Source organism: Desmodus rotundus, chromosome 2 (assembly GCF_022682495.2).
Source record: "Desmodus rotundus isolate HL8 chromosome 2, HLdesRot8A.1, whole genome shotgun sequence".
NCBI classification, from domain to species: domain Eukaryota; kingdom Metazoa; phylum Chordata; class Mammalia; order Chiroptera; family Phyllostomidae; genus Desmodus; species Desmodus rotundus.
In genome coordinates, this window is record NC_071388.1 from 5,748,265 (window position 1) to 5,762,738 (window position 14,474).

The following is a 14,474-nucleotide window of genomic DNA, read 5'->3' on the forward strand; positions in this document are numbered from 1 at the left end:
TTGAGTGGGCCCCAGCCCAACACAAAAGCTTCCTTTAGTTATATCCATACATAATATCTTTTCTCTTTTTTTAAAAAAAGATTTTATTTATTTATTTTTAGAGAGAGGGACAGGGAGGGAGAGAGGGAGAGAATCATCAATGTGTGGTTGCCTCTTGCGTGCCCCCTACTGGGGACCTGGCCTGCAACCCAGGCATGTGCCCTGATTGGGAACTGAACCAGCAACCCTTTGGTTCGCAGGCTGGTGCTCAGTCCACTGAGCCACACCAGTCAGGGCACCTTTTTATTTTCTTGAAAAAGAGTAATGCGCCTATAAAAATGTACTGAGAAATTAAAGCTTTGATTTTTGAAAAAGAAAATAAACTTGCCATCTAACATTGGTTTTTCCCACATCAGAGTCTACTTAGAGCAGCAGGGCAGATTCCACCATGGAAAAGACCCACAGGGACAAGGTGCAGACGTGGCCACAGCTTGACACGGATGGAGCCTTGGCCCTGTGCTGTTGTCTGGGCTGAGTGTGAATGGCCCTCATTTATCCAAGAATGGCATGGAAGGCAGCCCCAAGCGACAGCCCCAAGCTCACTAGCCACATTAAATCTGTGATACTCCCCCCAGTTAAGAAGTTAGCACAGGCTCTCTGGCTTTCCAGAAAGTCCAAGGTGAGTTGACATCAAATTTAGGAAATTGATGTAACTTGTTCTGGTGAACAGAGGCACACCTGTGAATACTCTAGAAAAGCTACCCTTCCTCTAAGACCCATCCTCCTTCCTATTTCTGAAGTCCTCTTACACTTGGAGATGGGCCTCTGCTGCCTTGGTCTCCATCACACGGTGGGGGAGTTCTGGGCTTTAGGTCCACAGCAATCTTCCCCAAACACAAACCCCCGCCAGCCACGCGCAACCTAGCCCTTCCTGCACCCGAAGTGCCTTTGGGTAAATCCTCATTCCCTAGGATGCTCCTTGGCCATCTGGCCCTGGACCGTCTCAATTCATTTCTCATTTAACACATATTTACAGAGCAAGTCTCTATGCCGGGCACTGTCCCAGGTGCTGGGGATACACAAGTGTCCCTATTGTCCTGGCACCTGTGGTTGTGTGGCTAAAGCCCCTCCCCCTGACTCCCCATACTCTGCCCCTCCCTGAATGCCCCAATCCATATTCCATACCTTCCCCCTCCCCCGACTCTCTCATGGGCAGATAAGCTCCTGCTGACTCCCACGCAGTCTCCAGCTCCTCACCGTTTATTAGAATGTTGCTGTCTTCTCGAACGTTCATTAGTCTATTAGGTGATTCCAAGGGATGAAGCTACAGGGGAGCAATACAAAGGTTTTCTTTGGCCCCTCTACCCGAAGAGCCCCAGGGGGTCAGTTCCACCAGTGGGCGGGCTTCCCAGGAGGCCGGCCGGCAGAACCCAACACCAAACATTCCCTTTGCACGTGGTTTTCTTCCTGAGAATCCTGAAAGCACATGCTTAGTCCTAATCTACCGAACAAACTCCTAATCAAGTTTTATAGCGTGAATTGAGTAAGTCACCACAAAAGGTATTTTTAGGGCCCGAGACAAGGAGGGGATTGTCTGCAGGGCTCTGGGGTAATTGGTGGGTCTGTTTTATTTCTGAATCAGAGGTGATGGAAAAGCTGCTTCAGGCCCCGTGGCCCGAGCAGTGGGTGGAGCTGGGTAGTGATTCATGGAGAACTCCGGGCTGAGACCGAAACTGTAGACGTCTGTCCTCGCAGCTGAGCGTGACTTTTGCCCTTACTAAATACTCTCCCTTACACCTGGACGCACAGTCTCTTCCCACCCGCCCTGCCCCTCCCCCGTCCTCCAAAGCAGCTGAAGACTAAATTAATTAAAAAGTCACCACCAACATACCCACAGTGAGCTCTTTGTCCCTAAGAGGGACTGGAAGTTTCCCTGGGAAAGTCTCATTATTTAAGTACATATTTATAAAGTTCCCCTCGCAGCAGAAAATGGGTATTAGCAAGCGCATCTGACGTGCACGCCTTGAATGCATCCTCTTGGGTTTCATCATCTGGAAATACAATGTTCTATAGATTGAGGTCTTTGCAAATAGTTATATGACATCTTTTCTACCCTGTGTGGTTTTTTGTTCTTTTTTTGTTTTTTTTTGGGGGGGGCGGGGTTCTTTATTTTATTTATTTATTTATTTTTGCTTGAAACACTTTTATTTCTCAGGGAGAAAAGACTTAAGCCCAATAGCCATTTAAGGTGCTTCGGGTTTTTATTTTCATAACAGGCTACGTAACTTCTGGTTAACCAAAATGATTTCCCTTTCGAGACAAAAAAATGCCAAAGCAGCCCCCCACCAGCCACCCTCAATGCCCACGGCGACCCTGTGGAGTTCACTGGCACCCAAGCGAAGCACTCAGCCCCTAGGCTCTCTTCTCTGACCAAATGAGGCCTGTCGTTTCACTTCCGAAGAGACAGCAAAGATGGACGGACGGGGAGCCTCTGCCTCCCTTCCTCCCTTTTCCCTGACAGAGGCTCTCTCCACCCACGTCCCAGCTCTGCAGCCCAGTGAGCTGACATCTATAAAGACACAAGGCCCCTTACAAATGGGACATGCTAACTCACTGACCTCACTATCACAGTTTGGAAAAACCACTAGTGTGCCAGTCTCCAGCCTCGCGCCCCCCACAGCTTGGACGGTGGCCGGGCTTAGCTAGGAAACTGTTCGTGCCAATCCGCTTCAGAACCTTGAGGCAGAGAGGAGCAAATATGATCAGAGCTGTGCATTTCACCGTCCTAAAGTAATAAGTAGAGTCTTACAGAAAATGTAACAAAAACACACGTGAAATCAAGTCTCAGTGAGTCAAAGTAGGACGGTGTGGAGGGAGACTGGTCCCAGGGTTGCACATAAAATGAGAGAACCTGATAGGAAAAGACCTTCAGCCAAGATCCCCTTCTGCAGGCGATGGCTGGGCAGAGCCTCTTCCCACACAACGCCGGAGAGGGTACGTGGACGGCCATCATCCTGAAGTTGAAAATTTCTCTCTCTAATTTCAGCCCAAGTATTTCATGAGCCCCTGGTGCACCCACATTGCGGGTCTCTTCTTCACACTTGCCCTTTTCAAGAGGTGGTTTGGTTTGCAGATACCTCATGAAGATAATGCAAGGTGAGAGCAGGTAAGTTGGCCTGTTGTAATAAAGTAACACTTACTTCCAGAGCTAAATCTTTCTATGTGTAATATACACACACTACACACATTTAGTGTAAATTCAGTGTTTGCATTCCACGCCTCTCGGAAGACAGGACATAGTGCTGGCTCGTCACCTGGAGACACCTGCTGCTGTCCCGGACAACACAGAAAAGGGGCCCAGCCTTAGGAGGAGCCCGAGGGAGCGAGGAGGGGCACAGGCCTGCGGTCAAATTGCCTACGACAGGTGCACCTGAGCAAGGTATCAAACTTTTGAAAACTCAATGGTCTTCATATGGAAAATAGGGATAGTCACAATGCTATCTCGTAGATTTAAGAAGGAAATGGGATGATACATTGTATCTAATAAATCACGAGGTGCTGTACAAATAACATTTAAGATTACTCCTCACGATTCTCTTTCCTGCCCAGGTGGGAGTCATACCTCCTTCCAGCTATAACTGGGCCCTCTGTCCTTGTACTTGTCAAGCCATCTCACAGAGTCTTTTTCACCTTTGCTGGACCATGAGCTTCTCTTAGCCTGTCCTCACAGCAGCCAGCCCCGTGCACAACGCAGAGGAAACACCAGACACAAGCCGGTTCGGCACAGCCAGTTTCTTACCTTGGATACCACTCACATTTGGGGCCAGGTCATTTCCGGGGAGGGGGGAAGCTGTCTGGTGTTTAGGATGTTGGGCATCATCCCTGGCCTCCACCCACTAGATGCCAGGAACGTCCCCTCCCCCGAGTTATGATAATAGCAATGTCTGCAGACATTGCCCAATGTCCCCTGGAGGCACAATCACTGTGGCTGAGAACCACTGATGTAATGAATTAAGACCCTCTGAACTCAGGCAAGGAGGAAAGAGCCCCTCCCATTTGCTTGGTGCTTATTGGAGCAAAGTGCCCATCCTCGGAGTCCGAGCCATACTCGGAGGGGCCTGGGCTCCAGTCTCAGAAAGATCCCCAGTTGTGGCTCGTCCATTCCTCAATGGCAGCATGTCCCCCAAACCTGGGGCTCGTCCTCACTTCCCTCTTCCTCACTCCACAGATCCAACCCATCAGCAAGCCACACAATTCTGCCTTTAAAACATCCACAATGGCCCCGGCTGGGTAGCTCAGCTGGTTAGAGCATCGTCCTGATGTGCCAAGGCTGCAGGTTCGATTCCTGGTCAGGTCCCATGAAGAATCAATGAATGCATCATTAAGTGGATAACAAATCAGTGTCTGCTCCTCCCTCTCTCCCTCTTCTTCTCTCCCCCTCTCCCCACCCCTCCACCTTCCTGCAGTTCTCACCATCCCTCACCTGCAGAGGCCTCCAGCAGTCTCCGCTTATGTGCAGGAGCCCAGGAGACCCTGCTAGATCTGAGTAACATCACGTCCCCCCAGGGTTCTCCTAGCTCAATCAGACTGAAGGTCACACCCCCTTGGTGGCCCCATGATCTCGCTGCCAATGAATTTTGAGTGCTCCCTACCTCCTTGTCCCTTCAGGCCGACCATTGGGGGTTTGGAGAGCAGACTCGGCCTCAGCACCCAGCTTTCAATACTCTGCAAGGTCACAGCCTGAACCATCCCACTGAGCCATTGACCTCATGTACGACCCCCTCTCCTATTCCCATCCCGCCAGGCAGAGCCCCTCCTGTCACAAGAACCCGGCCACCCCAGGGAACGTTGCTCTGAGGTATGAAGGAATGGCCATACCCACGGCTGACTAGCGTAGAGGCCAAGAGCACCAGGCACAGTCCAGTTCCTGTGTCCACTTGGCTAGTCCATTGTGCCCAGAGAGTTCATCCAATGCTAATCAAGGTGTTGCTGTTAACCGCAACCATGTTTTCAGTAAAGGGGACTGGCCTCACCATGGGTGAGCCACATCTCGTCAGGGGAAGGTCTAAGGAGCCAATCTGAGATGTCCCGGAGGAATTCTGCTTCAAGTGCTGGGGTTTCCAGCCTGCCGCCACGCCTTGCAGACCTCAGGGGAACTGAAGCCCTTTGGCCTGGTACAGGGCTGCCTGAACCCGTCTTAATCCCTGTGCTGACCCCTCAGGCTGGGACGGTGGCCCCACAGGGCAGGTGGGCAGCAGGCATGGACCACTGAAGGCAAGCACAGGCAAGCACAGGCAAAGGCAATGGTATTTGCACTTGTCTTGCAAGACAACAGGCTCTTACCCCTCCTCCTCTTCCTCCTTTTAACTCAGGAACAGCACAGTGGGAACGAGAGAAGGTTTTGTTTCTGCAGCACTGTCCTCTCCTCCTCGCTGCATCCCCTCTCTGCGGCTTGCTAAGTCCAGGCCAGCATCCCTGGGGCTGGTCCTAAGCCAGACTCTGGAAGTGAGGGCAGGGTGCGCCCACTCTGCTAGCCAGAGGGAGAGGGGCAAGCACAGTCGGCCGAGGTGTGCTCCTCTGCCCCCGCTACACACACGTGCGTGCATGCACACGCACACACACACACACACACACACCAGTCTATTTTCTGCAGGTAGAAACTAGCATTGGAAGGAGAAAGCTCTAGAAATGCAGCTTGCTGTCAGGGTCCCGCCATGATTCTCCTGGTGTGCATGGGATCAGGGGCGCCATCAAAAACAGATCCCCTCCCCGCAAAAAACAAACAAACAAAAACAGAAGCAGATCACGTGCCCGATCGCAGGGCCAGCTCCACTGCGCCTCGTCTCCACACGCTCAGCAGCATCCTTCACAAAATGGTCCCGCCCCATTCTCAGTCGCAGACACGCAGGGCGGGCAAAAGCAGGCTCGCAGTTGTTTGGATGGAAAAACAACACAAAAACTAACAAATAAGGATGCCAGAATAAACTCTGCTTCCATACGCACAGCTGTAACCTACTCTGCCCACACGGTATGTCTGGTCAATGGCTGGCGGAGACACGCTACCAGATGGACAGGAGTGACCTGTACGATATCTACACACGACAGGTAGGTACCTGGGACTCTGGTACCCTGGTCCATAGGATGGCATTTTCTACCAGGGACCTTTCAGAAGTCTGGGAATTACTCTCTTGATGGGGTCCAAGGTGGGCCTGCCTTGGCTTGAGTTCCACGTGGAGTACTCACGCCATGCGAACGTTCAACATCAGGGTGACGTCCCCGGCTTCAAGGGGAAACCAGAGGCAGAGCGTGAGCTGACTTCTCAGAGCCCGGGAGAGTCCTGGCATCCCCCGCCTCCCTCTTTGCCCTGTCCAGCGTCCCTATGGATGTTCCCTCTAAGGCACTGTGACTTGGTACCTTCATTGATGACGCACTGGAAGTTGATACAGTGGCTTCCAACATGTATAAAACTGTACTTAGCATTAAAATACATACCAAAAAGGGCCTACTACAGCTGTAACATAGGGGAAAAGGCCCTGGGTTTGAATCCAAATTTGGAGTCCCTTTAAGTGGTGATCTCGAGTTATCCAGAGAACGCCTGAGCCTCAGTTGCTTCATCCGTCCAATGGGGACAAGCACCCCTCACCGGGCTGCCTGGAGGAGGGACACGACTTTGGGGGTAAAAGAGCTTTGTGTGCAGGAAGCTCTAGAAAGTGCAGGCTGTTCTTATGACTCTAAGTCCTGCAACATTTTTAAAAATCACCCTTTCTTTGTCCTGAGGTTTTTTTTTCCTCTTCCTGAATATAATTTAGGGTATGATACCATAATTGAAACCAACTTTACTTTTCAAGACTACATCCAATGGAACGCTCTTGAGGGCCAAAGATCGTTCTGCACTTGGTAAGACCTCCTACCGGACAGCACAGAGAAGTTCGTGATCATGGGCGATAGGAGAGCTCGGTTTTAAGTGTAACAAAGACGAGCAGAAGCAGCAAGCATTGAGAGATGGGGACGGAGAGGGGAGGGTGTTGGGGGGAGGACATATGACTAAGAAGATCCACTGGCCACGGCACATGGCGTGGGTATGCAATGCTGCCCGGCCACTAGCTGACACTCTCCCTCCATGAAAATGTAACACGGCAGTATTTTCCAGACAATAAAACCTCAGAGACGAACTCTGCCACGTGTGTCCACGCCCCCCACCCCCACGGAGACCTCATGACTGGAAAACTGAACTGAACACCACATCTCCAAAGCGAGTTCTTGGTACATAAGCTACTGGTTTTACCACCTCTGTCCTCAGTGTGAAACTGTGGGAGGACGCACTTTCTCAGCATTGGCCAATGCGACCGCTCAGTGGCCTTGCTTCTGAAAGGATGTTTGGAGAAGCACCCCCTGACTTCCACTTGGCCTTGACGAGGGGGCAGGGAAACCAGGAGGACAAGAGTCAGCAGTCTCCTTACCTTGAGCCGTTCACCTGGTTAGGGTTACATTCCATCTTGATGGTGACCCTGGCTGGGGGTTGGGACAGCCAGTCCTGCTGGGGGACGCGTGGGCTCATCTTGGATGTCTGTCCATAGTCACCGGAGGAGGACGCGGTCATGTCCGTCTTTGCCAGGTGCGGCGTTCCGTAGGCGCACTCAAACAACGACTGGTCCTCGCTCACGACTGATAGTGCCTCCTGGATGCCCGGAGAAACACAGAGTCAGGACGCGCTGGAGGACGGGATTGGCTCAGAGGGAGGCTGACTTTGCAGTCATTTCTAACTGGGGCCCCCTCTGCGCTAGTGTTATGGTCTACCTTTCCCGAGAAAAAAAGTAGCCGGTTTTCTTCCTTCCAGACCAGAGGAGTGGGAACTGTCTGGCCTGGGAAAACTTGTATGCCCGCCTCCACACGGCCCGGGATTGAGTGCAGCAGAGCAGAGAATACCCACTTTAATCTCAACTCAAGGAAGTTGAATTTCAAAGATCTTAGAAGACATCCAATTGCATGTGTCATTATTTGACAAATTCAATGTATAATTCAAGCAGACAGGATACAGGATGGCCGTGAAGATTAAAAAAAGAAAAGTGACGGCTCACACCTAAGCATCTGGCGAAACTGCCACATTCCCAGGAGAGTTTAAGGAAGAGGCACTTAGAAGGGGAATGAAGAAGAACAGAGCACCGAGGGACGAGCGCACAAAGATACGAGTTTTTCCACTTCGAGGTTATTAGCTGCAATAGGCTTGCAAGTGGTGCTTCCATGATGGCGAACATCTGGGTGATAAATGAACCAAAAAAAAAAAGCTGTGAATTATCCAGATGCCTTCAAATACCAGGATGTTCAAAATATCTGGATCCCCGATGAACTCTTTTTTATTTCCTTCCTCCCTACTGACATTTTTGCCCTTTTGCATGATTTGGTGAGAAGAAATAGAAATTTGGTGGTGGTGGATCATTCTTTCACGGTTCTAATTCAAACAGGTGGCTAGCCTGTGGCTGGGCTGACAGTCTCCCTGCCGCCAATGCAGCAAAGGGAAATCTGACTCGGCAAGTTCACCTACGCCAATGAGACACTGTGCAGCAACTACGCAGAATAACTGGGAGATAATCCAATGTCGGGTTCCATCACACACACACAAATCCATGTGGAGCTCATTTTTAATTCAGCCTGTTGGCAAACTCAGTACCGCTCTCAGCTAGGGAGATGCGAATGCTGGTTGTGTCCCACCTTCTTTAAAAGGGGAAACTTTGGAGCCGGGGTAGGGGGTGGGAGGGGGACTGTGGGGACTGTCTTGTCCGATTTTCTCATCCCCAAATGAGGAAATCTGAGTCCTAGAAAGATCCAGCCCTTGATGTGAGCTGCCCAAGGTCAACAGGGCACCAGTGATGAAGTTGCATTGTGTTGGGTCACCTGCATCTCCTGCCCCACCGCCCACAGTACCCTTCTTACGTTTCCCGGTTTGGGATGTGTGTTTACATCGCACTCCACTCTTCTTCTCTGAGTTGGTGTTGAAGTGAATAAGGATGCTCCGTGTTAGTAACAGAGCCTTATGAAGCAGCCTTGCTAAGATAGAAACCTCCCTCTCCACCCAGAAGTCTCAGAATGTTTATGGAACACCTGCAATTTAACAAACCCAACCAGCGTGTCCTTTGCCACTCTATACCCCAGCTACGCAAGGACCAACCTCGCTCATAGCTTCCCACGTGCATGGACTTCATGCTGTGGATCAGTGAGTAGGGAAAATGACAAAAAGCAAGTTCAATGCTTTGACTCTCAGACAATGGCCAGGTGCCTGAGCGTCGTTACCACCCACCACCCCTGACTCCTTTAAATCCCCTAGAATCACAGCCCTGTGATGCTTTGGGAGAGAGTAAGCTAAGGGTTTAGACAGTAACACAAAACATACAGAAGGGTAGGTTGTGCCAGCCAAAGAGCCAGGATCAGGCCCAAGAAGGAAGAAAAAACAAAAAGGAAGGCATGTCAGATGCACTGCAGCAGCAAAGACACCAACAGACAGACAGCAACAGAACGAGCAGCGACCCAGCTCAGGGCGCAGAAACGCGCAGGTCGATGTCGGGGACCGTGGGTGGCAGGTTCCTCTCTTCTGGCCACGGATGGAGTGAATGAAGTGAAGGAATCTGAACTCACAGATGTGGGTTTCAAAGTCAAATTGGCACCATGGGGTTGGGTAGTTGTGCTAAGTAATCAAGACAAAAATGAGAGCTTCTTAAATAATTTTTGCACAATAGACTCCCTTCCCCTAGCAGCACTAAGAGAACGGTTTGCACATGCAGAACAGGAACGAGGCCAGAGCTGCTCTTCCTCCCACCCGACCCTGCGGACTCCACCAGGGCTCGGCTCGGAGAAACATACCAGGTAACGTTGGTGTGCGCTCACTGGCAAAGAGAAACATGGACAGGTGCGTGATTTATATCAGAAATTAGCAGACACAGTTTAGACATAAAAAACAGGTTCACTTCACAATTACAAAAAAGCAGCTTTCACAACGAAGAGTAACAATGTTACAATATTAGTATGACCCCCCTCCCCGAGAGAAATTAGGAAGTTCTTGCAAACACATCTAATGACCAAACAAACGCAGAGTGAGATTTTGAAAATGGACCAAAACATTAGAACGCAGACGAGGCTACATACAGTGTGTGCTCAGAGGGGGAGAGGAGCCTACTCTCACATCTGGCAAAGCGTAGTTGCAGCACATGGTTTTTGAAAGAAAGGAATCAAAGTTAATTGAGATCGATTTAGAAAAAAATATTTATGAAAGCTAGAGATAAGGGAGGTGCACATTTTTTCTTTGCATCTTAAAGTTCTCCTCAAAGTCAATATTGCATAAAAATGAGAATGGCGATAAGATTCAGAATATCAAAAGTTGCCTTTGTTCACTGGAGGAGAAACAGTCTTTAAAAAAAATGTAGCTTCAGAATAAACATTTCAAAAGGAGTGAAACCCAGGCCACATCCTGGGAAGACAGACTAATCAGAGAGCTGTCCCAGAGTGATTCTAACAAAACCAATACAGCCAAAGACTTGGATGTCAATCCAGGTCGGGAAAGGAAACAAACAAACAAAATCACACATACATGCACACACGTGTCCACATGCCAGTGCAGCACGTTTAACAGTGGGGAGCAGACAGAAGCTGCAGGGGCGTTTTCAGAGACCCCCTCCGACAAGGGCGGCCACCGCAGCCAACGCGGGCCGCACGCCAACGGCATCTCTCTGTCCACCCACTTGGCTTCGCTCTGTTACACGCGGGCTTCGCCGCCCCTTTGCGTTGAGTCTGAGTGACAAACGCTGATGCAGAGGATTCTCCTGCTCAGCAGCCCTGGGACTTCAAAGCTGGGAGAGGCTCTCACCCCGTCGGATTAAAACCAGAATGAACGGTGCTCTGAACACAGGCTGGTAACCAGGAACACATGAGTCCCTCGACCCCAGCTCTGTGAGGGACTGTCCCGGGCCTCGATGGCCACGCTGCCCCTGTCTCCCTGCCTGCCGCCTGGCTTCCCTCCTCTCCAGCGCCATCTCACCTACCTGCCTGCCCACCCGCCAAAGGGCTCGCCTTAGTGAACGTGTATAGGGTATTCTCCTGGAACATTCGGCCAGCCGCGGGGTGTGGGGACTGCGCTGGTTGCTTTATAACAGAGGAATCGGAAAAGTCACAACCTGGCACAAACGCGGCATAATAACTTAACATGCCTGCCGCTGTGTTACTAAAAAAAGACCTGAACTTTAGATTGGAGTGTGCAAGTGCGTGGGGGTGTTTTCTCGGCGGCTCCAGGAAAGCTGGGATATTCTGATGTGGCAAGTGGCAGACGACCAACGCCATTTTTTATGAACTGAGGAGAAACACATAAATTCTAAGCAAATTGCCCCCAGACAAAAGGGCCCGCTGTGTTAGTGCACAGTGTTTACAACTTCATTTGAATACTGAATGCACCAGTAACATGTGAGAACTGTTCCTCTGGGTTTCCGTCACGGGGTAACAGTTGACGGGCAGTTCCAGAGAATGGAGAGGACTCAACCACACTGCACTTAGTACTGTAGGCCTAAGACATGCTTTTAACTTTAAATAACTAGATTTGGGTCTGACAAAGGATGCAAAACACGTAGACTAAAAACCAAAAAAAAAAAAAAGTAGAACGTCAAATGCACTTTATGCGCAAACTACCATTTCCAGCCAAAGGCCCCGATGCCTTTCCATAACAGATGGGTGTTTTGAGAGGCTCCTTCAATTCAAGTAAAAGAATTCGAAAATAAGGGTCTGGGCTCACATTTGCTTCTAACATGTGCCCGACGGCTCATAAAAACACTGTAACGTTAACCGACAGAGTGCAGCGTGCGTACATTTTCATGACAAGCCGGGGGTGGCCGAGCATTGAGAGTGAGACCATCTGAAAGAAGGACGAGCCCTCTTCCACAGCTGGAGCGTGTGAAGCACACAGAGGGAAGCGACCCCTGCATGCTTCTCAGAAATTCAGAAAATGGCCAGGCCCAGCTGTGCAGGGCACTGGACTTCCCAGTCGCTGCCTGGCCTCCTCAAGCCTACGTGCCTCGGATGATTACCAAAGGCAAATGGGAAGACGAAGCGCGACAAGCACACCAAGTTCACAGTCACGCTTCCCGAAACAATGCCTTTCAGGGTCCTTGCTATCACAACGCTGTGTCCACTTCGGGACGCCTGCGTCCTCTCGCACCAACAGCCCACCCCTCCTTACAGCCCTCGCCTCCTTGCAACCCAATGCGAAACTCTTCCTGCACTTCCTCTCACGCACAACCAGGAAGACCTCGGAATGTCACACGGCTCCCTGCACTGTACACAGCAGATCTGTTAGTCACTTTCTATTGACTCATAAACAGCTGACCCGTCGCGGAGTAAACCAGGCTACCTAGGTAAGCGCTTGGCACGCAATACCTTTCTAATGTCTCCTTCCTTCACTGACCCCACTTCTCACGTTTGCAAAGCTCTGGAACCTGGGTGCTTGTTACAGTCAGGGGCATGTCGCAGTTTAGCAGCAGCTCTTCTTCCTCCTCCCTGGCAGATAAAATGATCGTCCGTTTTATAACCAATGGCATCTCACATTGTATGAACTACTACGGCCATTCAGTCCTGACAACAGCCCTGTGAGGTCAGTGGTCATTCCTGCCCGTGGACGAGGAAGCAGGACTGGGAGGTGGATCAGCGGCGAGGAGGAGGAGGCAGAAGCAGGGCCTGTGTCTCTGAGTGGATCACTCCCCAGGCTCTGTGCCCGCACCGCCTGGGTGTTACGAGAAGAAAGAAGAGGCTAGGCTAATGGAGGTCTCAGGCAGAGTGAGTCTCCACCCTGTCTCGAGATGGCTGCGGGAAGAGGAGAGCTGTTATCGCAGATGAGAAATGGAACCACCTAGAAATGTAGAACGGCTGGCAGCTGGAAGAGGTGGTAGAAGGTAAGGGGATAAAGGCCCAGATTCCAAGGGTGTCAGATGGGATCGAAGGAACAGGAGAGGAAAGGGAAAGTCCTTTGGGAACAAGCAGGTGACCTTCTGAGTATGACCCCCTCACCTAGGAGCCTAAAAGCACCATGACAATGGGTCCCAGCTATATCTCATTATTTCTCACTTAGTGAAGTCAGCAAACCCATTCTTTTCTCTGGTTAATGAGATTATTCAGACCCAAATCGATAGCCCCGTACAGGAAGGTGTTCATTGTGGCAGATGCCTGACTTCCCTTAGCAAATAACACACAGGAAAGGCAGGACAGGTAGGCCTGCCGTTTATAAGCAGGCTGCAGACACGGCCACTTGGTGGCCTTAAGTGGATGTCTGCAGACCGAATGACACGGGAAAGCTATTTATGAGGCTGTCTCAAGCCCAGGTGTGTAGAGCTCCTCTTCAAGGCAGCGCGCTTGCAAGAGATGCTTCCGGAAGGTCTACTCCTAATCACATTTGGAGGAGAGAGAAACAGCTGCAAACACAACAGACGACACACCCAGGGAAGCCCTCCCCTGTCACCGTTCACCCAATACCCACAGGCCAACCAACCTCTCGGGAGTTTTTATTCTAAATGTTCAGGCATGGCCAACATCTCACGTGATGAGAAACTTCATCTGACTGGTGTGTCTTTTCATTGTAATCCCAAAAAGCCAAACACTATACGTTACAGATGTCTTGTCGAACTGGATGTGAATCATTTCGCCCCTTATTGGCATTTTCTTTTCTTTGGTGGAGGAGACATTAAAACCATACATGAAATGCAGCATCTAGCTTTGTGCTCATGTTTTTCTCATTTAACACGCTGCTATTGTAGTCCTTCAAAAATATAAAAAATCTTGGATTAACCTCAAAGGAAAAATGTACATAGGCAAATGAAGTCTGTCTAAAGAGCGTATTTCTCCAATGTGGTATCACTTCAGCATCAAACGAGTTTACAACGCGCAACAGCAGCCGGGCGCTAGAAGAACGAGACCCAGGACTGGTGGGAAGGTACATACATGCATAGCATGAATGCACATGCATACGCATGCTCACACACATATACACACATACAGACATGCATGCAGCTATGCACACACATATATACATGTACACATACCTGCCTACCTACCTATCCATCCTTATTGTCTTTGTTAATCCAGAACCTTAGAGGATCTCCGCATAGGCTTGTCTTTCAGCATCTCCCCTAGAGAACCCGAATTCTTCCCTTTTCACCCTTACTTGTTCCTTCCCTTCCTGTCCGTCCTAGAAGGTGCCTTCCCTCCCCTCAGCACATCCCTCCAGAAGAGAAGGAGCTGGAGAAGGTCCCCCGGTGACCCTGAGCCGAGGTGTCCTGCTCTGACTTCCCACATCTCTGCTGGGCTCTGGGCAGGTGTGGCCAACCCTGGAGTTCTCTTGCACACGTACTTCTCCCCCACCCTCGCCTTTGTTCATGTAGAAGCATTTCCGGGCGGGATCCTTTGCGTACCTGTTCCTAGCATCCAAATAGAGTATTAACATCACACGGGTGTTGATACTCACATTAATC

The 14,474-nt window shown here is 50.4% G+C and overlaps 1 protein-coding gene across 5 annotated transcripts in view; it reads right to left on the reverse strand.

Annotated features, from left to right (window-relative positions):
* Positions 1 to 14,474, reverse strand: part of ERG (ETS transcription factor ERG) — a 214,924-nt gene that overhangs the window by 44,044 nt on the left and 156,406 nt on the right. For all 5 annotated transcript variants that reach the window (XM_053917163.2, XM_053917178.2, XM_053917182.2 and 2 more), the window contains one exon: positions 7,440 to 7,657. In XM_053917163.2, the coding sequence (XP_053773138.1) occupies positions 7,440 to 7,657 (218 nt within the window). The remainder of the gene's footprint in view (positions 1 to 7,439; positions 7,658 to 14,474) is intronic.